Below are 25,448 nucleotides of genomic sequence, written 5' to 3'. Positions count from 1 at the left end.
AAATACACATTATCCAGATGTATTTCTGTATGTGTTGGTAGCAAAGTGCTCCTAAAATTCGATTAGCAAACAATGAGGCATAGAAGTGTATACATTGTGCAGTTAAGTTATCCTGCGTGTTGAATTTTATTTGGTTTAGTTATTTTTGTGTCTTTCAAAATTTCCCCTTGATGCCTTGAAAAAGAGAGACATTTACCTCAGCACATCCCAAATCACTTCACGACCAATTGACCATTCTTTAAGTATGGTTGCCTGTGTGATTATTGCATCTAATTCAACTGGGGCCAAGTCCTCAAAGTGATAATGACCAGATAACCTGTTTTTAGGTAGTGCTCGAGGGATACATATTGCCCAAAACATCAGGTAAAATGCTGCTGTTCTTCTTTGAAACAGTGCCAAGGGAAATGAAGAAGGTCCCCTGATCTGAAACGTCAGCTGTCCCTTCCCCCCAGAGATGCACCCTGAATGTTGAGTACCTCCAGCACTTGGTTTTATGCCTTGTGATCTCCACTGGCTAGCAGCCAGAAATCTTACTTCAACATCTGACAGGTGGTACGTTTTAAGGTTGAAATTAACCTTGTGCAAATTGGGAATCAGAAATTAGCAACCCATTTTCTCCAACTTTGGCATTCCTCTTCTTTATTCATAGAATATCAACATATATAGCACAGGAACAGGACCAATATCTGTGCCATACATAATGCCAAGATAAAATAACCTCATCTACCGGCACATAATCCATATGCATAACTACGGCCTATCTAAAAGCCTCTTAAACACGACTATGGTATCTGTCTCCACCGCGACCCCAAGCAGCAGGATTCACGCACTCACCACTATCTGATCTGTATAAAAAAACTTGCCCCAAATATCTCCTTTACAATTTACCACTCTCACCTTAAGGCCAAGCCCATTATTTTTTTACATTTTCAACCTGAGAGAAAGGTTCTGACTGTGAACCGTATCGATGTCTCTCATGGCTTTATTTACGTCCATCAGGTCTCCCCTCAATCTATGCCTTTTCCAGAAAAGGCAATCCAACAATTCAAATCATTTCAACGGTGAGTTGGAATGAGAGCCAGGTATCGGCTGTATGATGTCACTTATTGTGCAGCTCTCCATTCTGTTGGACTGCCACGTGCCTGCTAATGATCTCATTCTCCACTGTATCCGCAATGCATCGTAGATGTGAGATAAGATAATGCTCTAGTTGACCTGAAGAACTGACAGGAAGGAAGAGAATGGTGTGCAAAAGTGTGTCGGAGCACTAGCCGTGCAACAATGTGGAACAAAATAGACTTGCACGAGCAAAGCCAATATGAATGAAAGGCTTGCAATCACTCTCAATGCGTGATGTAAAGCAGGACAATGCTAGAGCTGAACTTGAAACAATTTCTGATCAAGTCTATAATTAAAAGTTGTATTAAAAGAAATGTATGTTTTATTAATAGGATACAGTTTTGGATTAGCTATGAATTTCATGCTTTGAAATACTTTGTGTTCATCGTCAGGGCACATACACTGCAGATTTCTACTGCCCGCTATCTATAGCCTGTTATTAGCAATGAAATGGTGGAGTAAATCCTTTATCTGTTGATAAAGGATTGGATTTTTCATAATTATATCTTGTTAACATTTGAAGGAGTAATAAACATTTCATGAGGTAATGAACATTGTTGAAGTTATCTGCCTTCCCACAGTTCTGCAAATAGGCATCCTTGGTGTCATGTAGAAGTTCACAACAATTTTATTTACCCCTGGTGTCAAATAGAAGATTATTAAATACTTAAGAAAGTTTTTTTAAAAAAGTTGGATTTGGCCCTTCAGTGTTGTCCTCCATTCAGCCGGGTCATTGCTGTTTCTGTACCCCAGGTCAACATTCTCACCACAACCCCATGTCTCCTGCTTGCCTTGTCGTCCACAAATATGTTGATCACCTTGATTGGTGGAGTAGAAAATGGCAGAGATTACAATCTTCTAACAAAATTTAAAAAATCTCCCTAATGCAATCATAAACAATTGATGCCGCCATGGTAACATAGCATAGTGGTGATGATATTGGACCGCCAGCTAGAACGACGGATTAAAGAACAAAGTGCTGGAGGAACTCAGCGGGTCAGGCAGCATTGGTGAAAGGAATGGACAGATGGCATTGCAGGTCAGACTAATCCATCTGAAGACGGGTCCCTACCCAAAACGTCATCTGCCCGTTCCCTCCACAAATGCTGCCTGACCAACTGAGTTCCTCCAGTACTGGTTCTTTTTGCTAAAGATGAAACTACTTTAATGTTGTAAAATCCTTTTGGTTCAAAAGCCGTTCAGGGCTTAGAAATCTGCTGTCCGTATCTGGGGTTTACATGTAGTTGACTATTAACAGCCTAGTGGGTTCATAAACAATTGGAGATGTACAGCAAATGTACAGTAATGCTGGTATTGTTAAACACATCCAATGAATGAATAAACGATAAATAACCAGAATGTTCTCGATTCTCTAGTTCAGGATCCTGAAAAAATTAGTAGCAATGATTTTTTGATATATTAGTGTTATGGCATTGCTTCCGGTTAATTTCAGACAAAATGATAAGGTATTGGCCACAAGGAGTGGTCGGGCAGACTTGGATTGCTTTTTCTGGAACGTCAGAGGTTGAGTGAAGACCTGATAGAAGTATTAAAAATGATGAGAGACGTTGATAAGGTAGACAGTCAGAAGGGTGGAAATGTCAAAGACTAGAGGGCACAGCTTTCAGATGAGGGGCAAAGTTTAAAGGAGACCAGACACAGCGCAGACCCGTTGGGTCTGCTCCCCCAACGCAATATTTCACCACTCACCCATTCCCCCAACGCAACCCATTCCCCCGAAGCAATATTGCACCACTCATGCATAGCCCCCAACTGTGCAGGCGCGGCTCATTTCTCCTCATCCCCCAGCACTCCCTCCTCCTCCTCTTCACCCTCCCTCTTCAATCCCGAGAGAGGGAGGGGGGTAGAGAGGGAGACAGAGGGAGAGGTGGTAGAGAGGGAGGGTGGTAGAGAGGGAGGGGGTGGGGGGGGTAGACAGCTTTATGGTGAGAGGGGCAAAGTTTAAAGGAGATATGTGGGGCAAGTTATTTTACACAGAGAGTAGTGAGTGCCTGTAATGTCCTGTTGCGGTTGGTGGTGGAGGCAGATATGGTAGTGGTGTTTCAGAGACTTTTAAATAGGCACGTAGATATGCTGGGAACAGAGGGATATGGATTATGTGCAGGCAGGTAAGACTGGGTCTTGGCATAATATTCGGCATAGACATTGTGGACTGAAGGGCCTGTTCCTGTGCTGTACTGTTCTATGGTACACAAAATGCTGGAGAAACTCAGCGGGTGCAGCAGCATTTATGGAGCGAAGGAAATAGGCAACGTTTCGGGCCGAAACAATGCCTATTTCCTTCGCTCCATAGATGCTGCTGCACCCGCTGAGTTTCCCCAGCAATTTTGTGTACCTTCGATTTTCCAGAGTCTTCAGTTTCTTCTTAAACACTAGACTGTTCTATGTTCTATGTATGTTACATCTGACAAAATTGTTTTTTTAATATGAAGGCTCCAAGCCAAAACGTCACCTATCCATGTTCTTCAGAGATGCTGCATGACCCGCTGAGTTGCTCCAGCACGTTGGGTCGTTTTGTGTAAACCAGCATCTACAGTACCTTACTGCTACATCTTTTTATTGATGTTCAGTGGAGGGAGAGGTCCAATGGCCTTTTCTTGCTTGACGCTTGGCTATTTCTACTTTTGAAGAACAACAGACAGGAGGCAGTCTCTTGCTCCAATTATGACCATTTAAACAAAGACTCATAAAACTGTCCATGAGAGGCGCAACGGTAGAGTTTCTGCCTTATTGCACCTCAGACCCGGGTTCGATCCTGACTACGGGTGCTTCTGTATGGAGTTTGTACATTCCCCCTGTGACCGTGTGGGTTTTTTCCAGGTGCTCCGGTTTCCTCCCACACGCCAAAGATGTGCAGGTTTGTGAGGTGATTGGCTTTTGTAAATTGTCCCTAGTGTGTGAGATAGAACTAGTGTATGGATGATCGTTGGGCGGCGCAGACCCGATGGGCCGAAGGGCTTGTCTCCATATGGTATCTCTACATTAAACTAAACGTACGGAATAATTGAAAATGTCAGCCTGGGAAATAACACCGTTTCCTATCCACACCCAGGAGCAGTGACCGACATATAGAATTATTATCTCCAGCTGGAAAAACTGCTGTGAGATGTCACATCATCTTCCATTTATAAAGGCTTTTACGCAGGTAGAATTCTTTTTCATGAAAATGTATCCAGTGAGAATCCTTCTTGTGAGAATTCTTCTCACTGCAGTTCCCTTTGTCTCTAAGAATCTTTTAAAAAAAATTGTTGTTTCTTCCTCAGTCTTCATTTTTTAATTGTTTTCCTTCTTTTCTCCTCCTGAATCCAAAATGGACCAGTTCCATGGGACCTGATAGCCTTGTTTCATCTTGGCAATTTGTTCAATGACAGTTCTATCATCTGAGGTCCATATGGACGATACCAGGATCACCTGCGGGAGACCTTGAGAGCGAATGATTTTATCCCTAATAAAACAGTAAATGGTGGGTCAAATCTGGGAGTGTTTCTTGATATAGTAACAAAGTTAATGTTTCAGATCAGTGGTCCTAAATCTGTTCCTTGATTCAGTGAGTGTTCTTGATCTAGATCTCAATCAAGAACGATCTAGAGCAAGCAAGACTTTCATTGTCCTATCTGGGACACATGATAATAAAACGCTCTTGACTCTCGACCAGCGCCAGAGACACGTGTTCCATCCCGACCTCAGTTGCTGTCTGTGTGGAGTTTGCATGTTCTCCCTGTGACTGGCTGGGCTTCCTCTGGGAGCTTTGATTTCATCCCACATCTCAAAGACGTGCAAGTTTGTAGGTTGATTGGCCTCTAAATTGGCCCTCGTGTGTTGGGAGTGGATGAGAAAGTGGAATAACATAGAATTAGTGTGAACAGGTCGGCATTGATTCGGTGGGCTGAAGGGCCTATTTCCATGATGTATCTCTAAACGAAAATAAACTGAACAAGGGCTTCAAGTGGTATGGGAAGAGAGTGGAAATTTGGCATTGAGATAGAAGGTCAGCCATGGTCATATTGCGTGGGAGAGTGGCTTCGAAGGGCCGAATGGCCTGTACCTGCTGCTTTCTTTCCATATTTCTATCCCTTCATCATTGGTGGGTTTAGAGGACAGCAGACTGTCTACTTCCCTCCTTCAGCCTGCAACGTCTCGAGCAGAACAATAACAAGGTAAACACCCAGAGTCATGCACTTGCTCCTCCACCTCCCACATAAATAATCATTACAATTATTAAGTATATCGGATGTTGGACCAACCACATCGAAAATACAGCCAGAGAGCACACCAATGTCTCTACTTCCTCAAGTGTCTAAGGAGGTTTGGCATGTCTCCAATGGCTCTCACCAATGTCGACAGATGCATCGTAATAAGCATACAGGCGTGTTGAATCACAGTTTAGTTTGGGAACAGCTCAGCCAAAGAATGCAAAACAATCGCAGGGAGTTGTGGATGTAGCCCAGTTCATTACACAGACCAAACACCCCATCATCAACTCCATCTACACATTACACTGCCTCGAGAAAGCAGTCAAAATAATCAAGGATCTTTCTCTCCCTCGTCATCTGCCTCTTCTCTCTGAATATACAAGAGCTTGAAAACACATACCATCAGACTGAGGAACAGCATCTTCCCTTCTGTTATCAAGTTAATGAACAGTCCTCTCATAAGATGGGGTGTAATCCCAATCTTCCTACCTACCGCATTGTGGATATTGGACTTTTTCTCTAGAACTGTAATGTTAAAATGCTGTAACACCATATTATGCACTGGTATGTTTCTCTTTGCACTACCTTTAGCCTGAACGTGCTCATGCATGCTACGACCTCATTTAATTCGATAGCATGCAAACAAAAACTTTTCACTGTAACTCGGTGCGTGTGACAATAATGTAACAATACTAATACAATGCTAGTGTTGTGTTAGAGTTGCACAAGCCGCACAGAGTGTTGTAGGGAGACAAAAGTTGAAGAAGGGTTTCAGCCCGAAACGTTGCCTATTTCCTTCGCTCCATAGATGCTGCCGCACCCGCTGAGTTTCTCCAGCACTTTTTGTCTACCTTCAATTTTCCAGCATCTGCAGTTCCTTCTTAAGCACAGAGTATTGTGTTCAGCTTGGGTCAACCTGCTGTAGGAAAAATACGATTAAGAAAGAAAGAGTGCAGGGAAGATGTTACAAGGATGTTTTCAGGACTCAAGGGCTGGAGTTATAGGGAGAGGTTGGGCAAGCTTTATTTCTTGGAGTGCAGGAGGCTGAGAGGTGATTTCAAAGAGGTGTATAAAATCAGGAGGGACATGGATAAGGTGAATGCATAGACTCTTTCTCCCAGGGTAGGGGCATCAAGAACTCAATGTCATAGGTTGAAGGTGAGATGGGAAATATTTAATCGGAACCCGACAGGCAATTTTTTCTCACAGTAGGTGGTGGGTATATAGAATGAGGTGCCAGATGAAGTAATTGAGGCAGGCACAAGGCAACATTTAAAATTCATTGGATAGGTACATAGCTAGAAAAGGTTTAGAGGAATAGGGGGTAAATGTGGGCAAGTGGGACTAGCACAGTTCAGTTCTATTTAGTTTATTGTCACATACTCCGAGGTACAGTGATAAGCTTTTGTTGCCTGCTATCCATTCAGCAGAAGGAAAATACATGGTTACAATCAAGTGTATAATAAGAAATGTTGCTGCAGGAGTAGAGATTTAAGAGTGTGGAGAGATTGTAATATGTGATTGTAGATCTACTTCTGTGGCTAGCATGCAAACCGTCGCCTGGGTTGGGTGCCATCATCTTGGAAGTACTAAGATGGGGCATCATGGCTGGCATGGATGGACTAGGCTGAGAGGCTTGTATCCGTGCTGTAAGACTGTATGACGTGTGTAATTGTGCTATTACATGTAATATGTGTGAGTTTAATTGCCCTTCCTGAAAGTGGTTACATTTAGATTGTGCGCACATCCACAAAAGAGTGATTGTCCAATTTTTTCCTATTCCACTGCAAGAGGAAGCCTGGCTTTCACTTGGTGCTGCTCTTGCCAAATTTGTATTGTTGCAATCAGAGTTCCTTTTCCATCTGGGAGATTTAGTAAAGCTTACAATGAAAGCTCTTGCAGCTCTGAAGGTGGATTTCCTCTTTAACAGGTCAATGAGTCAATGTGTTGATGGTTCAGTTCGCCAGAGCCATGCTGTACCTTTTAGCTCTGTTTTTTATTGTGCTGGAGATATGTAGCTTGGAGTGTGGTTTCAAAAAGGAAATAGCGTGATTTATTTTTTAAAAAGCAGATGGCATTTGGAATTCTGCCCCGGTGAGGTCATCGCAATTAAGATAAATTTCTTCCTTGCTATGTTTGGCATTGCAAGTCTATTGTTTTTACACCTTCTAGATACAGATGCCTTCCTTAATCATTGCCATTCTTCCGCAAGCCCCATGCAATATGTTCCTTATTTTAGTTTACAGTTTAGAGATACAGCATGGAAACAGGCCGTTCAGCCCACCAAGTCCATCATTGATCACCTGTCCATGCTAGTTCTATGCTATCCCACCCAACACACTAGTGGCAATTTACAGCAGCCAATTAACTTACAAGCCTGCACGTCTTTGGGAACTGGGGAGATACAAGATCACCCAGAAAAAATCCTACGTGGTCACAGGGAGAATGTACAAAGTCTGCACAGACACAGCATTCAAGGTTAGGATCGAATCCTGGTCTTTGGCGCTGAGCGTGAGGCAGAAGCTCAACTGCGGCGCCACTGTGCTGCCCAATGTTTGTAGATTCTGTTTGGCTTTTAGCCTGCAATACTGAACCTGTACCCTTAAACGGTCTGCTGCTTTATGGATTTTAGTATTTAACACCTGGCCTATTTGTATAACTTTAGTGGTGAGAATGCAGGAAGTTGCATTTATGCCTTGCCTTTTATGACCATGAGAGGGTCCAGAGGAGGTTTGAGAGAATGATCCCAGGGATGATTCAGTTAATGTACGAGGAGTGGCTGATGGCTCTGGGCCTGTACTCGCTGGAGTTTAGAAGGATGAGGAGGGGATTTCATTGAGAGGCCTAGATAGAGTGGATGTGGAGAGGATATTTCCAGTAGTGTGAGAGTCTCGGACTGGAATAAGAGGACGTACCTTTAGAATGGAGATGATGAGGAACTTCTTTGTATCTGTGAAATTCATTACAACTGATGACTGTGGAGGCTTGTTCTTGATTGGAAACATCGTCAGTCCATTCCCTCAACAGATGGCAGAGATAGGCAAGTTCTTGATTAGAAAGGGTATCGAGTGTTATGGGGAGAAGGCAGGAAAATGGGATTAGGTGGCAGAGATTTGGCATGATTGAATGGCGGAGTAGAATTGATGGGCTGAATGGCCTAATTCTACTCCTATAACTTGTAACCTTGAAATTCTGCCTGGAGTCCTGAGTTCTTCCAGCACTTTGTGTTTTGCTCAAGATTCCAGCATCTGCAGTTCCTTGTATCTCCATGAAACATCTTGAAATGTAGTCAAAGTGTAGTGCATCCAATCTCAGCATTCCTCTCAGCCAGCAGCATGCTGAAGACCAGATAATATTCTATATCCTTTATAATATCCTTTGTGAGGAAGTACATTGTCTAGGGCAATGAATTATGAATAGGATCTTGAGATATAGGACGACAGATAGCACAATGGGCTAAGAGTTCGGCTGGCGACCGGAAGGTAGCCGGTTCAAATCCCGCTTGGAGTGCATACTGTCGTTGTGTCCTTGGGCAAGACACTTCACCCACCTTTGCCTGTAATGGAATGTACGGCGGCAGGCGCGGGCACACCGCGACGCCCTGTATCTCCCTTTCAAGGGAGATGCTAAAAATGCATTTCGTTGTCTCTGTACTGTACACTGACAATGACAATAAATTGAATCATTTCATTTCATTTCATATGCCCATTTTAAAATCTAGATGAAACTGGCAGTGAATTAGTTCTGTAGTACTGCATTAGGCTTTAGAGATACAGCAGGGAAACAGGCCCTTCGGCCCACCGTTTGCACTGACCAGCGAACACCACGCACACTCGTTCTCCCCTACACATTCGGGACAATTGACTATTTACAGAAGTCAATTAACCTACAAGCCTGTATGTCTTTGGAGTGTGGGAGGAAACCGGTGCATCTGGAGAAGACTCACGCAGGGTGAAAGTACAAACTCCGTACAGAGAGCACCCATAGTCAGGATCGAACCCGGGTCTCTGGCGCTGTACTGAAGCGCTGCGGTGCCACGCAAAGACGCTAAAGGGTTTGCTTCGAACCTCTGAAGCTTTATTGAGATCACAGATCTCCGAGTCAGAGGCAAGGGTTCTACAGCGTGATCTAAGACGTGTTTGAAACTTAAAAGGTTTGTCAGACTCTCCAACTTGATGCTGCTCTTCACAATCAGAAGAGCCCTTGCTATAGCTTGTGCTTAATTCACTGGTCTATTAAGCAGCAGATGATGGGGTTTACAAGAATTGCTCAGCAAACTTGGACTAGGAAAGGGTCAAATCATCAAAAACCCAAAAAACAACTGATGCTGGAAATGTGAACTAAAAAAGGAATATGCCGAGGCTACTCAGCAGATCAGGCAGCCCGAGGAGAGAGAAGTTTTGGGTCAATTTGTTTTGGCACCGAGGTTCTAATGAACGATCATTGGCCTGAAATGTGAAGTGTTTCTCTCTCCCCCTGAACCGCCTGATCTTCTGAGCATTTTTCACATTTTCTGCAGTTTCTTTTAAGAGTAAATTTTAAAACCTCCTTCTAGTGTTCCTGGTGTAAGGAGCACGGACCTTGTATAAAGACAACCGCTATCTACAGTCAAATAGCCAGTCAAACAGCCATGGAGTGCAGAATATCCCAGAAATATTCCAGAAATGACAAAGTTAGAAAGTACTATAAATGCAGATCAGTGGACAATGGGGAAATTGCCCGAGCATTGTGAAATTATGTTAGAGTTTCACTAGTAATAGTAAATGACAAGGGTCAAGTGTGTTTAGTTGTCACACGTACCGACAAGGGCATGATGAAATTCTTCCTTGCTGCAGCTTAGCAGGCCCATAACACTATGGCACACAGATAAGATATAATCATAAAAAATACAATGAATTAATAACTGTAATACCAGGTAACCATAATCATGTAAAAAACAGAAGTGCAACCGCAGACACAGTCCATAGAGGGTCCAGTTACTGAGGTTAGTGTTCGAGAGCATGTTGGTTGCTGCAAAGAAGCTGTTCTGGAGGTCACTGTTTTTAGGCTCCTGTACCTTCTTTCCGATGGTGGCAGTGAAATGAGAGCATGGCCAGGATGGTGTGGGTCTTTGATGATATCTGCTGCCTTTTTGAGGTTGTGTCTCCTGTATATCCAGTTGATGGTGGGAAAGCCAGTACCTGCAATTGGCCGGGCAGTGTCTAACACTTCCTTTAGTGGAGAGCATGTCCTCCAGAGATGCTGCCAGACCTGCTGAGTTACTCCAGCACTTTGTGTTCTACACAAGTTTCCAGCATCTGCAATTCCTCGTGTCTACTCCCTGTAGTGTCCTTTGTTTATGGGCATTCTAGTTGTCGACATGATGCAACCAGTCGTTCTATTTACACCATAGATAGAATATAATAAAATAATTTTGATTGTTATAAAGACCATAACTTTAAATTGTCTTCGGTACCGAATAACATTGCTGTGAAGTACACGGAGGCATCCGAAAAATGTGAACTCGAAATTAATTCAGATTATTCCCCTGTTGCTATCGTGGATATTGGTAGGTGAAACCAGAGATCTCCCACTGCTGTCATAATGTTTTCATCTGCTCATTAATTGCAAATAGGACAAAGTGAATAAAAATCACAAAGACCATAAATGTTTAGATCCCAGAAGAAGGCCTTTTGGCCCATGATGTCTGTGCTGGGTCATTGCCAAAGCAATCCCAATCTTAATTGCAGCATAATTCCAAAATTAGTCCCACATTGCAATCAAATGCTGAACATCATTCGGCAGGTCAGCCCTGAAATCCCATCAACATCTGCCATGAACTTCAGTGCCAAGAGATGTACATTCCCCCTACAGGCTAACCTCTATGTTAACCAACGAGGAGATTCACTAATTAAAATTTTGTTGCAGATTAAAAAGAAAAAGTCTCAGTTATTTGGGATCATCTTTACCAGGGCATCTCGAGTACCTTCTCGCCAATGAAGTGCTTTTAAAGTGTGGTCACTTTGACATTTCGTTCAGACTTCGGTCTGAATGACAATAAAAGGCTATCTATCTATCTATCTATCTATCTATCTATCTATCTATCTATCTATCTATCTATCTATCTATCTATCTATCTATCTATCTATCTATCTATCTATCTATCTATCTATCTATCTATCTATCTATCTAATCTATCTATCTATCTATCTATCTATCTATCTATCTATCTATCTATCTCTAATTTGAATGTAGCAAAATTCCCACAAGCCGTGATAATGTTTAGATCATTTATTTCAGTAATGGTTGAGCAATAAATATTGAGCAGAGCACTGTGCATGTCACCTTTGCAAACACCTTGAAAGGTACATGCTGGTTTACCAGAAAAACACAATGTGCTGGAGTAAGTAAGAGGATTCAAGCAGCAACTCTGGAGAACATGGAACGGTGGTGTTTCGGGTCGGAACCTTTAGACTGAAGAAAGCCTGAAGAAGGGTCCCGACCCGAAACGTTACCCATCCATGTTCATTAGGGATGCTGCCTGAGCCGGGTGGCACGGTGGCGCAGCAGTAGAGTTGCTGCCTTACAGCGCCAGAGACCCGGATTTGATCCTGGTGCTGTCTTTACGGAGTTTGTACGTTTTCCCCGTGACCTGTGTGAGTTTTTTCCGGGTCCTCTGGTTTCCCCCCACACTTAAAAAACAAAATTTTGTCAGCTAATTGGCTTAGTAAAATGTCAAAATTGTCCCCAATGTGTGTAGGAAAGTGTTGGTGTGCGGGGGTCGCTGGTCGGCGCAGACTCGGTGTCTGAAGGTCCTGTTTCCATGCTGGATCTCTAAACTAAACTCAACTAAACTAAACTAAACTAAACGTCACTCATCCATGTTCTCTCGGGATGCTGCCCGACCCTCTGAGTTACTCCATACGTTATGTCTCATTTGCGCTTCCTCAAGACCATGTAATTTAACCCATGATTACCAGGTTGAGTGCCACTGACTGAATCTCATCAGACACTTTCAGTGACAGTTTTACTCACTCTTAGCTTTGCGTTATAAAGCTTTGAGCTCAAGCCCCATTCTAGTGCAGAATTGTTGGAGTTAGTTTAGTTTAATTTAGAGTTACAGCATGAAAAAAGGCCCTTCGGCCCACCATGTCTACGCGCCCATCGATCACCAATTCACGTCCACTCCCTACACACTGGGGGCAATTTACAGAAGGCCAATTAACTCAAAAACCCACACATATTTAGGATGTGGGAGGAAACCGAAGCACCCAGAGGAAACCCACACAGTCACAGAGAGAACGTGTAAACTCCACATTGACAGCACCAAGATCAGGATCGAACCCGAGCCTCTGGGGCCATGAGGCAGCAGCTCTACCAGCTTCTGAGTTCAGTATGCGAGATGAACATTATGAAACTCCCATATGCAGATGGACGTCAAAGAAATCCCATTAAAACAGTTGAAGGAGAGCAATTCTTCCCCCAATTTGCAGAGCAACGTTTATCCTTCAACAAATAATTTCCAAATGGATTGCCCTGGGTTTAATGTTTGGTTCCCACTGTGCACAATCTGCTTGATGCCCTATTTCCTCAGGACTTCAGTTTATAAGTAACTTGATGACTTTAACATAACTGGACATCTTGAAGATGAAAAAAAAAATCATACATACTTGCAAATGTCCTTTTATTGTGGTTATTTGAATGATGTAATTTGAATTATACTAATATAAATCTTTGTATATCATCCAATCTATAGTTATGAATCACAATTTACCATTTAACATTGATTTGGCTGCTTATAAGACCTTGCCAGAGACCTGGGTTTGATCCTGCCCTCGGCAACTGTCTGTGTGGAGTTTGTATGTTCTCCTCGTGGCCACGTGGGTTTCCCCCGGGTGCCCAACTTTCTTCCCACATCTCTGAAACGTGCGGGTTTGTGGGTTAATTGGCCTCTAATGTGTAGTGAGTGGCTGCGAAAGTGGGACAATATAGAACTAATGTGGACAGGTGATCCAATATCGGCATGGACTAGATGGGCTGAAGGGCCTGTTCCCATGCTGTATCCCTAAACTAAACCAAAATAATTAAAAAGATTTCAGATAAAGCACAGAAACAAGGAACTGCAGATGCTGGTTTACAACAAAAAAAAAGTGCTGGAGTGACTCAGCGGGTCAGACAGCATCTGTGGAGAACATGGATAGGTGACATTTCGGGGCCCTTCTTCAGACTGATTGCAACAAGACTCACTGAGGGGGAGCAGTGAGAGAGGGTCTCACAGAACTTCACAGTGGACCGTTAAAATATAGAAACAAGCAGCAGGAATCACAGAGGGAGACATCAGTCTGAAGAAGGGTCCCGACACGAGTATTCACCTATGCATGTTCTCTTGACATGCTGCCTGATGCACTGAGTTACTCCAATACTTTGTTTCATTTCAGACCATGCAATACTTATGACGTGTAGGAGTGTTGCTGTGTAAAAACAAATGAGCCTGCACCATCACCATCTCACAGACAGCAGGTCATCTCTATCACTGCGGTGATGGTGAAAGTGGAATGTTGTCCAGAACACCCTGATGGTTTCCTGCTGTTCTTTTAAGTTTTGTAACAGGGGACTTCACAACTTTAACAGGCATAGCGAACCATGTTTTAATAATTGCAAAGCAGAAATTACATATTTTGTCCTTACAAGGGGCGGCACAGTGGCTCATCTGTTGAGCTACTGCCTCACACGACCTGGGTTCGATCCTGACTACGGATGCGCCTGTGCGGAGTTTGTACATTCTCCTTGTGACCACATGGCTTTCATCAGGTGCTCCAGTTTCCTAAGTTTCCACATTCCAAAGGTGTGCAGGTTTGTAGGCCTCCACAAATTGTCCCTACTGTATGGGATACAAAAATGGGATAACACAGAACTAGTGATAGGTTTAGTTTAGAGACATGGCGCAGAAACATCGGTCCATCAAGGCCTCGCCCACCAGCGATCCCCGCACATTAACACTACCCTACACACACTAGGGGCAATTTTACATTTATACCAAGCCAATTAACCGACAAACCTGCACGTCTTTGGAGTGTGGGAGGAAACCGGAGATCCCGGAGAAAACCCACGCGGGTCTTGGGGAGAACGTACAAACTCTGCACAGACAAGCGCCCGTAGCCAGGATCGAACCCGGGTCTCTGGCGCTGTAAAGCAGCAGCTCTACCTCTACACCGTGTCGCCCATAGTGCATGGGTGATCGATGGCCGGCACGGACTCGGTGGGTTGAAGGGAATGTTTCCTTGCAGTATCTCTAAACTAAACCAAAACTAAACTAAACATGCAACACTGCAAAACTCGAGGGAGCACGGATATAATTTGTAACCATACGCTGTTGTAACTCGTTGCAGAAACTCAAGATTCAAATTACAAGTCAGAGTCTAACAACAAGGCCAGGAAAGAGAGGACAGCATTCACTAAAGAACAGATTCGAGAACTAGAGGCTGAATTTGCCCACCATAATTATCTGACCAGACTCCGGCGATATGAGATCGCAGTTAACTTGGATCTCACAGAAAGACAGGTAATTATTTCATTTCATTGGCTATTCATTTATCCAGTCAATAAACAAGTATTTTATTTTGTTTTTATTATTGTCTTCTGGTCTTTAATATACATTCAAACCTTCCCTCTGTACATCAAGGTTCGCCTTTGACAAACTGATGCTGAAATCATAGTTACTGACTGCTGCAGTAAATATAGGCCTTGGATATGGGAGACACAAGAAACTGCAGAGGTTGGAATCCTGAGCAAAAAAACAAAAGGCTGGAGGAACTCAGTCCTTTTATCTCCCTCTTCCCCCTCCCCCCTTTCCCCTATTCCCTCCCTCCAGCTTTATGTTACACTTCTTCTCTTCCCTCCTTTTGTCTCTTTTTCACCTCCAGCCTTTGTGACTTATTTAACCCATCTACCGAATAGAGCCCCCCCCCCCCCCCCCCCCACCTGTATCCACCTATCACTTGCCAGGACTTGCCCCTCCCTCACCTCTCTTTTCCAGCTTTCTCCCCAGTCTCGACTCGAAACATCATCTGTCCATTTCCCACCACAGATGCTGCCTGACCCGCTGAGTTCCTCCAGCATTTTGTGTTTTCTGCCTGGAACATGAGCCTTGTCTCTGTCTAGAGAACCTCTGATTAGAGTTAAACAAGTGGGCAAGAATTGTGTTCTCCTGCAGGGAAGGCGATGAGCTTGAAATCTTTGTTAACCAAGATAGCACGATGGAGCAAGTTCTTGTTAACGAAAAGGAGGAAATGTCAGCTCTGTAGAACACAGCACTTGTGTGTCATTCTTTTACTTTACACTGGCATCTCATGTTCATAGGTTCTAGGAACAAAATATCTCCATTTGACCCATCATGTTTACTCTGCCATTCAATCATGGTTGATCTATCTTTCCCTCTCAACCCCATTCTCCTGCCTTTGCCCTGTAATCCCTGACACCCTTATTAATCAAACATCTGTCAATCTCCATCATAAATATATCCATTGACTTGGCCTCCACAGCCAATGAATTCCACAGATTCACCACCCTCAGACTAAAGAAATTCCTTCTCATCTTCTTTCTAAAGGGACGTCCTTTTATTCTGAGGCTTTGGCCTCTGGTCCTAATGGAGACATCTGTCTATGACCCCCAATTAGTTCTGAATTATCTGCCCTACAATGAGTATCCATGCCCACAAAGACCTTGCTCAAAGCTGCCTAGATTTAATGTGTAGGAAGGAACTGCAGATGCTGGTTTAAACCAAAGATAGACACAAAAAGCTCGAGTAACTCAGTGGGTCAGCATCCCTGGAGAAAAGGAATAGGTGACGTTTTGGGTTGAGACCTTTCTTCAAACTTCAGTGTGAAGAAGGGTCTCGACCCGAAACGTCACCTATTCCTTTTCTCCAGAGATGCTGCCTGACCCGCTGAGCTACTCCAGCTTTTTGTGTCTATCTTCTGCCTAGTTTTAATTTTGAGTGGAGTAATTTTGAGTAATTTTGAATTTAACTCTTGGAGCTAAGAGCGAAGGAAAAATGGTTGCGTGTCAGAAGAAGGGGCAGTTCAAACCCAGTCCCTGAAGCTGGCTATCGAATGTTCTACCATATTATTCTCATGATGAGATTAAGCGACATGTTATGTGCCAAACCTAGTAATCATGCAGTGTGTCAAATATTATTATTTTTGGGCTTCACGTTGAGGATTAGTAATGGAAATTTTTGAAGTGCTGAACCACATTCCTTGGAACAGCACTAGAGGGTTATTTTTTTCCTGAATATAACATAGGGAACGCTGAAACTGAGGGTAGACTGATGATAGGTTGATGGTCAAGAAAGTAGGATAACCTGCAGAACGTGTCCTCCACATCAGTACAAGCAACGGTGTCCAGAACGCCAGCAAAGAGATAAAACTGCACGCAGAATGCCAAAAGAAATGGGAGACTATTTTGTTTTGAGTAACAGAGTGATTGAGACATTCGTTCTTCTTGAGGAGGGACATTTGTGAAAAATGTTTGCACCCAAACACTCAGCCAGTCCAACAACAGGCTAAAACAACATACAACCTGCTGTGCCTCATTTGAGTGGCATCTGGTTACAATTGATTCCTCTTAAAACAGGCCATAACCTTCTGCCCATTTTAAGAGCAATAGCTCTTTTATTTTCGAATGCTGGTTGTGATTTGCAGTTAAATCGTTTGAATGAGTGAACAGCGCTGTGTGAGTGAGACCCAGCTGCAGTGGAGGAACAGAACTATAAAAAAAAAACCCTGGATCTCCAGAACTGCATTCTTTCTCTTAAAAATATGGTTTCTTTGACAGCAAGTCCTGTGCAGGATCTGTGAAGCGCGGAGTCACTCTACAGAGAATTCATCAACAAAACACAGTGTGGTGTTTTCATCCACAAGAGAACTTCCCTTTGGCACCTCACATCGTACTTTCATTTTCACCACCTGCTATTGCACTATAATGTCAAGAATCTTATGGAAATTCCTTGAAGAAAAAACACATGTTTAAGAACCCTTTGTGAAACACAGCCTTTTAAAATTAATATTATCCAAATTATGGGGATCCAGGAGTTGACAGTAACAATAGTGAACGCTGGGAAAATAGAGATTTTAGGATTATTGCCGTTTCAAAAAAAAAATCAACAAAATATAATAAAAGATGGTAAGCTTCTTAGATGATGTCGAAACCTTAAACCTGAGATGCAATTTCCAAATTGAAAACAACATAATCAATCACCAAATATATTAACTTATTAAATATGTTAATAATCAAAGTAACTCAGCGGGTCAGGCAACATCTCTGGAGAAATCCTGTCTATCTTTGGGAATAAACCAGCATTTGCAGTTCCTTCCTATATATATTAACTTAGACTTGTTCAAACAGTGGGCCAATCCATATTTATTTTTGAATGAATTGGAGAGCGGGGAACAGTTTCCTGGCTCTGTCTATTCCAGTAAGTGCAAATTCCTATTAATTTAGTCTACTTTTTCCTCCTGCATTGCTCTCTGCTTTTACTGCATCTTTTAACTTGGCTGCAGACATTATCGTTTGCCAGTCCAATAATTCTTAAGGTACCATAGAGCTCTTTGTTGCACTTCCATTTATAGCAACAAGCTGGCAGGAGATGCCGCATTGATATTAGTTCCACAGAAAATCTATGAATTTCTGGTAAGTGAAGAGTTTTGTGGAAAAGTAGTTATTCATGAATTAGGAATTTGGTTTTATAAATACACTATTGTGCAAAGTACAGATTAATCACTTCACAAAACCTTTAGCTGCTGGTTATGGCATTTGTTGTTCCAGTGCTCTGTAGTCCCTATGTGGTCACAGAGGCAAGAATTAACCTGTTAAATTACGAATTTGAACTCATAATTTGAGGGCAATTCATCTCTTTGTTGTCGTGTATTTTCATAAATAAGGGAAGATTTCTCAACTTAGTTTAGTTTAGATTGGTGTCGCAGTTGCAGGAACACAGTGCTTTGGTTATCAAAAGATGAAGTACTAAATGAAATATTAGAGACAAAAAGCTCCAAAAGCACAGCGGGAGAGTTGCGGTAGAGGCGGCCCAGTGGCACAGCGGGTAGAGTTGCTGCTGCACCAGAGACCCAGGTTCGATCCTGACAACGGGCGCGCTCTGTATAGAGTTTGTCCATTCTCCATGTAACCGCGTGGGGTTTTTCCGGGTGCTCTGGTTTCCTCCCACACTCCAAAGGCATACAGGTTTGTAGGTTAATTGGCCGTGGTAAAATTGTAAATTCTCCCGAGGGTGTATGATAGTGTTAGTGTACGGGGTGATCGCTGGTCGGCACAGACTTGGTGAGCCAAAAAGACTGTTTCCACACAGTATCTCTAAGGACCCTTCAGCCCAACCTGTCAGTGACAACCAAGGTGTTAATCTCAGATAGTATCATTTGTCCACATTTAGCCCACATCGCTCATGACCTTTCTATTCATGTACCTGTCCTAATACCTCTGGTGTTCTTATTGAACCTGCCTCACCACTTTCACTGGTAGATTGTTCCATACACCCACCACCCTCTGTGAAGTTGTCCCTTTTAAATATTTCCTCTGTCACCTTAAGCTTATGCCCTTTTGCTCTTGTTTTCGATTCCCCTGCCCTGTGAAAAAGACATTCATCCTATCTATTCCCCTCATGATTTTATACCCCCCTATCAGATCACCTCTCAGCTCTTTGTACTTCAAGGAATAAAGTTGCAGTCTGGCCAACGTCTCTCAGTAACCAACACCCTCATACAGTAAATTTCTGCCAAGCAATCTTTAAACTGGAATGCAATCTATTTTTTTATTGCATCCACACTACAAAGCACAATGTAACTATAGTATTTTCATACACTGCCTTGATGGATTTAAATGTTTTTATGGTTCTTCATGTTTTTATTGATTGCCTTCTCTACTTAAAGCACTGAGACACTGGGCTGATACAAACGCACAAAGTCATCAAAATTCTTGAGTTCATCCCCATTTTTCTCAACCACTCCCATCTTTCTCAACCCACCCCTATGCTTGTCAATGAGGGAAAAGGGCCCTTCAGCCCAGCAGGTCCACTCTGACCACAATCACCTGTTTACACAATTCCTATGTTCATTCAATTGTAGCTATTTTTAGCTCCCCACATTTCCATCAACTTTCCTCAGCTTTTACCAGGGCCGTTTAATTTGTATATTTTAGAGATGTGGGAGGAAGCCAGGGTATCGAGAGCTAAATCATGGGGTCACAGGGAGAGCGTGCAAACCCCACACACATAGCATCCGGGGTCGGGAATGAACCTGGTTATGGCATTGTGAGGGGATGGATCTACTAGCTACACTGATAACAGCAATTAAGAAGTAAACCATCAAGGATGTTGTTACCCACATTTCATTCCTGTGCTTGCTGTTACTGGGGCAGAGATTTCTGAGCGGCGTTCTGCAGGATTTTGTCAGATTCAATAGCTGCGCTTGGATTAGGCTTGGATATCCTTCTCCTCTTCTTGTGTATGGCGTGCACAGCCTAAAGTTGTAGGACAACTTGTTCTATTTGATCTTATTTAATTGTGCACGCCAGGTGGATTGCATTCTTTAAAACAGGGCGGACCACGTGAAGGTTGCAATCTCACACCCCCTTGGATATCCAATAGGCTTGGATAGAGTGGATGTGGAGAGGATGCTTCTAGTCTAGCACTAGAGGTCATAGCCTCAGAATTAAAGGACGTACTTTTAGGAAGGAGATGAGGAGAAATGTATTGAGTCAGAGGGTGGTGAATCTGTGGAATTCTTTGCAACAGAAGGCCATGGAGGCAAAGTCAGTGGATATATTTAAGACAGAGGTAGATAGATTCTTGATTAGTATGGGTGTCAGAGGTTATGGGGAGAAGGCAGGAGAATGGAGTTAGGAGGGAGAGATAAATCAGCCATGATTGAATGGTGGAGTAGACTTGATGGGTTAATGGCCTCATTGTACTCCTATCATTTTTGATCTTCTGATCTATTAACTAATGCTTGGAAGGGATTGGTGATGGCACCTAAATTAGATATGTTGGAGTGGAATAGAGGTAGAAATCAGGCAATCTTTCCACTCCATATCTTTACACTCATGATCTTTTAATCACATTTGAACCATAGTCAACATGACAAGCTCTTGTGTACCTATGGCCCTGCGACAACACCATGACTTTAAGAAGGAAATTTGAACATAGATGTTAAAGCACAAACCTTTGAGAACAGGGATCAAGAGTCAAGAAAGAGATAAGAGTCAAGAGTGTTTTATTGTCATTTGTCCTGAAATGGAACAATTAAATTCTTATTTGCAGCAACACCACAGGTTTGTAAACACACTACTCAATGGATAGCACGTTAAAACAAACAAACAAAGGTTCAATTAATAAAAAGAACAATATAATGCAAAAACATAACAACGTCCAAAGTCCCTAGTGCAACCCAGACATTTTGTTATTTGGAGTTTAGTTGGGGATTGTGGTATTCAATAGCCTGATTGTTGTTGGACTGAAGTTGTTTCTGATGTTACAGTTTTCAGACTTCATTACCGACTAAATTTCATGCCCCACAGTTCTGAAAGTTCTATAATGATAAGTTACTCTCCGATTATTCACCCACGTATGTGGTGATTATCCCATCAACTCAGGGGAATGTTGATGAATTGCCATTTGGTGGGGTTAGCAAGGATATGTATTTTGAGGATGATATGTTGTGGGGTGATGGTGCGGGAAGCAAGTTTAACACCTGGAACAGTCGTGAATTGTGACCCTTTGTTCCTTAGGTGAAGGTCTGGTTCCAGAACAGAAGAATGAAGTGGAAGCGTGTCAAAGGTGGACAACCAATTTCGCCACAGAGTCAAGAACCAGATGACGTGGACTGCGTGACTCCTGACACAAATCTCAGGAACACTGATGGAAAAAGCCAAATTGAGGGCTTAGTGGACAGTAAAGAAACAATGCAGGACGGTATTAGATAAAGCCAGTGGCCATACCCATCAGATTTGGATTATATAGTGCCCTTAAATTTGATGAGATCTCCTATTTAACATCAAGTGTCAACTTGACCAACCTCAGAGGAAAATGGGAACATCATCTCCTTGGACTCATTCAGCTTTGAAACCAAAGTTTGTTGAGCACCATTTATTGATCATGAACATTTTGTTTTTGTATTATAGAAAAAAAATCAGATTTCAAATCCATGGATTCATTAACAATTTCAACAAAATCTCATTTACTTTGCTTTGTTAAGAAAACTTAGCTTGCAGTTTTGTTGTGTACATAATGAGAAAAAAAACATTGGTTCAAACCATGTTAAATTAAACATTATGGAGCTAAAATCAGAAAATGGAAGTGGATAGTCCTGTAGTGGCAAGTTTTCCATCGTATATTAGGCATATGTAAAATAAACCTATTCAGTAAAAACTATGTTAAATACTCATTTATTATCATTAAAGATTTTGTCAAAATGATTTATAAAGCATATGTTTTCAAGGGATTTATTTTGAGTGGCGTTTTAAGCCAATAATGTATGGGTTGTGAAGTGACAACATTACTATTGATTTCATGTCTTTATATGCAATTCTTCTTTTGGCAATAAGTCAATTAATTTAAGGGTTAATTGCCGAGACATTGGATTTCACCATTTTTGGCTGTGCTAAACCAGAGCTGCGTACTAATGCCCATTTCTGCAAAACAAAAATCGGGCGCACGGTGGCCTTACAGCGCCAGAGACCTGTGTACGATCCTGACTACGGGTGCTTATCTGTACGGAGTTTGTACATTCTCCTCGAGGCCTGCGTGGGTTTTCTCCGAGATCTTCGGTTAATTGGCTTGGTATAAAAGTAAATTGTCTCTAGTATGTGTGGAATAGTGTTAGTGTGCTGGGATTTCTGGTTGGTGTGGACTCGATGGGCCGAAGGGCTTGTTTCCGCACTTTATCTCTAAAGTAAATATAGCTAGATAGATATTCAAAGCAGCATTATATATGCTGTGTATTATGCATGCATTCAACTGGGACCTAATCCAATTCATAGTTGTAATTTCCCCAGTATGATGATGTTTCACCTCAGCACTGCTTTCTGAACTAACCCCACATCCCCGATTCCCTTCATAATAAAAAACCTATCAATCCCTATCATGATTACAGTCAGCAAATTACCCTGTACTGGTTCTCCTGGGCAAAGTTTTCTAATGAATTCTCTACGTGAAGAAATTTTATTTCTCATCTCAATTGTCCAATCCCTTATTTCACTGAAGCCTGGCTCCTGACATCCAGCTGGGGGAAGCTGCATGCAGCATCTACTCTAATGTTCTTAGTTAGAGGTTTGTACATTTCATTGAGTTAACCCTTTATTCTTTTAAATTGTGGTGACTATAGGCCAGTCTTCTTAACCTAAAAGAATAATTCCACCTCATCCTAAGAATTAATTTACTGAAGATCGGCACAAATTGCTGGAGTAGCGCAGCAGGACAGGCAGCATCTGTGGAGAGAAGGAATGGGTGATGTTTCGGGGCAGGATCCTTCTTTAGACTTCTTCAGAATTTATTGATGCTGTTTTGCATTGCCTCTATTGCATGTTTATCCTTCCTTGGGTGGTGAGACCAGACTGGGACATGTTATTCCAAATGTCTCACCAGGGACCTGTATAAAATTAGTACCATATCTTTACTCTTCTACTCAAATTCTCTTTCAATTAAAAAAAAACAGTTTGCCTTCATAAATGCTAACTGCAAATATATAGAGACATGGACATTCGTAACAATGATTCAAATATGTTTTTTTTTAAACTGCAGATGCTGAAAATTTGTAATTAAAGACAGAATAATTTTGTGTGCTCAGCTGGTCAGGCAGTATCTTTCTCAGGGATCAATGTACTGTTCTAATGATTCACCAAGATATGGTTCCATTTGTCTCTACCTACTGTGAGAATTCTTACTTCTTTGAGCAGGCATTATAATCAAACGTTATCATCTCACAAGGTCTGCCAGGATGTTACACACCACTGAATGTAGTTGTGGGCAACTGAATCATCCTACCACAACCAGAGAACAGTGTTGAACTATCTATCCCTTTGGTGACCCTCGGACTAGCCTTGATCGAACTTTGCTGGCTTTACCTTGCACTAAACATTATTCCCTTATCATGTATCTATACCAGGGGTGGGGAACCTTTCCATGTTAGAATGCCGCATTATGTCAGCTGAAATCTAATAATGCCACATCCAAGAAACTTCAATTAGATATACTTCAAAATGTACATTATTTTGTTAAAACAGCCCTCGTGACTTACTAAAGTTTTAATTGTTGCCGTCAGTCTGGGAGGATTATTTTGTTGAATCTTCTTTTACTCTTTGGTATTTTAAATACGTTCATTTTAAGATTAAAATAAAAATAATAAAAGCCAAACAAAAATATATTAATAAAAATAAAAGGATTTGCTCTACAAAATTTGGATTCATTCAAAAGGCCGCACTTAATGGGCTAGAAGGCCGCAGGTTGCCCACCCCTTATCTATACGCTATAAATGGCTCGATTGTAATCATGTATTGTCTTTCTGCTGACTAAATAGCATGCAACAAAAGCTTTTCACTGTACCTTGGTACACCTGACATAAACTAAACTGTAAACTGGAGAGCCAGTCAGCATTTAGAGTCACAGAGACATATAGCACATAAACAGGCCTTTCAGCCCAACTTGTCCATGCTGACCATGCTGGCTAAGCAACGTACTCTCGCTTGCCTGCAGCTGGCCCATGGTCCTCCTAACTTCTTCAAAACTTGTATTTTTCCAAGGGTCTTTTAAGTGCCGTAATTGTACCCACCGCCATTTGCTTGAAAAAGTCCCCCCTTAGGTTCCCATTAAATCTCCCCCCCCCCATCCCCCTCCTCCCTGTAATACCACTTTTGCATCCGCTCACTACACATGAGGGACACTTTTTACAGAGGCCAATTAACCTACAAACCTGCACGTTTTTAGGGTGTGGGAGGAAACTTGAGCACCCGGAAAAAGCCCACAAGGTCAAAGGGATCACGTGCAAACTCCACACAGACAGAACCAAGGTCAGGGTCGAAGCCAGGTCTCTTGTGCTGTGATGCATCAGCTCTACCAGCTGCACCACTGCGCTGCCATTCCATTATTGCCAAAAAAACTTTTCCGCTCAACGATTAATAAATTATATGACTTTGTCATTTGTCCCTATTCCACAATCAATTTGGAATTTGCCATTGAATTTATTTCCACTATTTCTTCAGTCAGTAGATTCAAGATTTGAGCAACATAAATGTTGATTTACAGCTAAATTTGAAATCACCTTACAATAGTCAGCATGGTCTTCAATCAATCTGCTATCCCATAGTCATTTATACAACATGACGAATAGTTAGACTCCATCACATGCACTCAACACTTGACCCAGTTGTGTATGTGGTTAGACCAACAAGCCTGAAATTCCATCAGATTGACTTCAATAGAATTTCTGAAGCAGAGTACAATGTACATTCACTGCCATGTTGCAAGCTACAGCAAAGGCAAATTTCAACTGCACCCTTTAGTACAAAATGAATCCCATGGAAGATAAACAGATAAAAACCGATGTTGAGCCAGCAAGTTTTTCGAGTAAAAGTCATATGGAAGCGAGGGGTCAGAGATGTTCTTGTGAAAGATCTCCATCTCTACAAGAATACAAATTTTAGTGGAATTCCCACAGGAATTTGTTTTAATATTCCAATAACCCTCAACTCCAACATGAAGCGGATAAGATACACTGTTTTTACTTGCGTGATGCAAGATAAAATTAAAATTAAAATTCCAAGGAGTGGTAGTGAAGATTTTCAATGCTGCCAAGGCCATTCTGGCAGTTCATTTTGATTCCCAGGTGATCTAATTAGGAGATCTGTCTTGCAGCTAATCTTATAGCTCTGTTATTGTAACATATCCTGTTCAGCTGTGGTATAATAAGGGCAGCACACTGCAATCTTGGAGAAAGCAAGGTCTTTGTTTCAGACTAATTAATCTGATTAATAAGGTTGCACAAAGCGGGGGGTACAAGCGGTAGAGGGAAAGTATAACAGCGCTGCTATTTTAGCTCTGAGGCTGAAAGTCAGGGCAGACTGGAGGTTTTG

At 42.2% G+C, this 25,448-nt stretch overlaps 1 protein-coding gene across 1 annotated transcript in view; it reads left to right on the top strand.

Annotated features, from left to right (window-relative positions):
• The window catches only part of meox1 (mesenchyme homeobox 1), a 31,805-nt gene extending 10,008 nt beyond the window's left edge, over nucleotides 1-21,797 (top strand). The window contains exons 2-3 of the mRNA XM_055657193.1: nucleotides 14,702-14,874; nucleotides 21,111-21,797. Of these exons, the coding sequence (XP_055513168.1) occupies nucleotides 14,702-14,874; nucleotides 21,111-21,305 (368 nt within the window). The 3' untranslated portion in view covers nucleotides 21,306-21,797. The remainder of the gene's footprint in view (nucleotides 1-14,701; nucleotides 14,875-21,110) is intronic.
• Nucleotides 21,798-25,448: the final 3,651 nt, after the last annotated feature.

Source organism: Leucoraja erinacea, chromosome 27 (assembly GCF_028641065.1).
Source record: "Leucoraja erinacea ecotype New England chromosome 27, Leri_hhj_1, whole genome shotgun sequence".
NCBI lineage: Eukaryota > Metazoa > Chordata > Chondrichthyes > Rajiformes > Rajidae > Leucoraja > Leucoraja erinaceus.
This window is presented reverse-complemented; position numbering and strand designations above follow the sequence as displayed.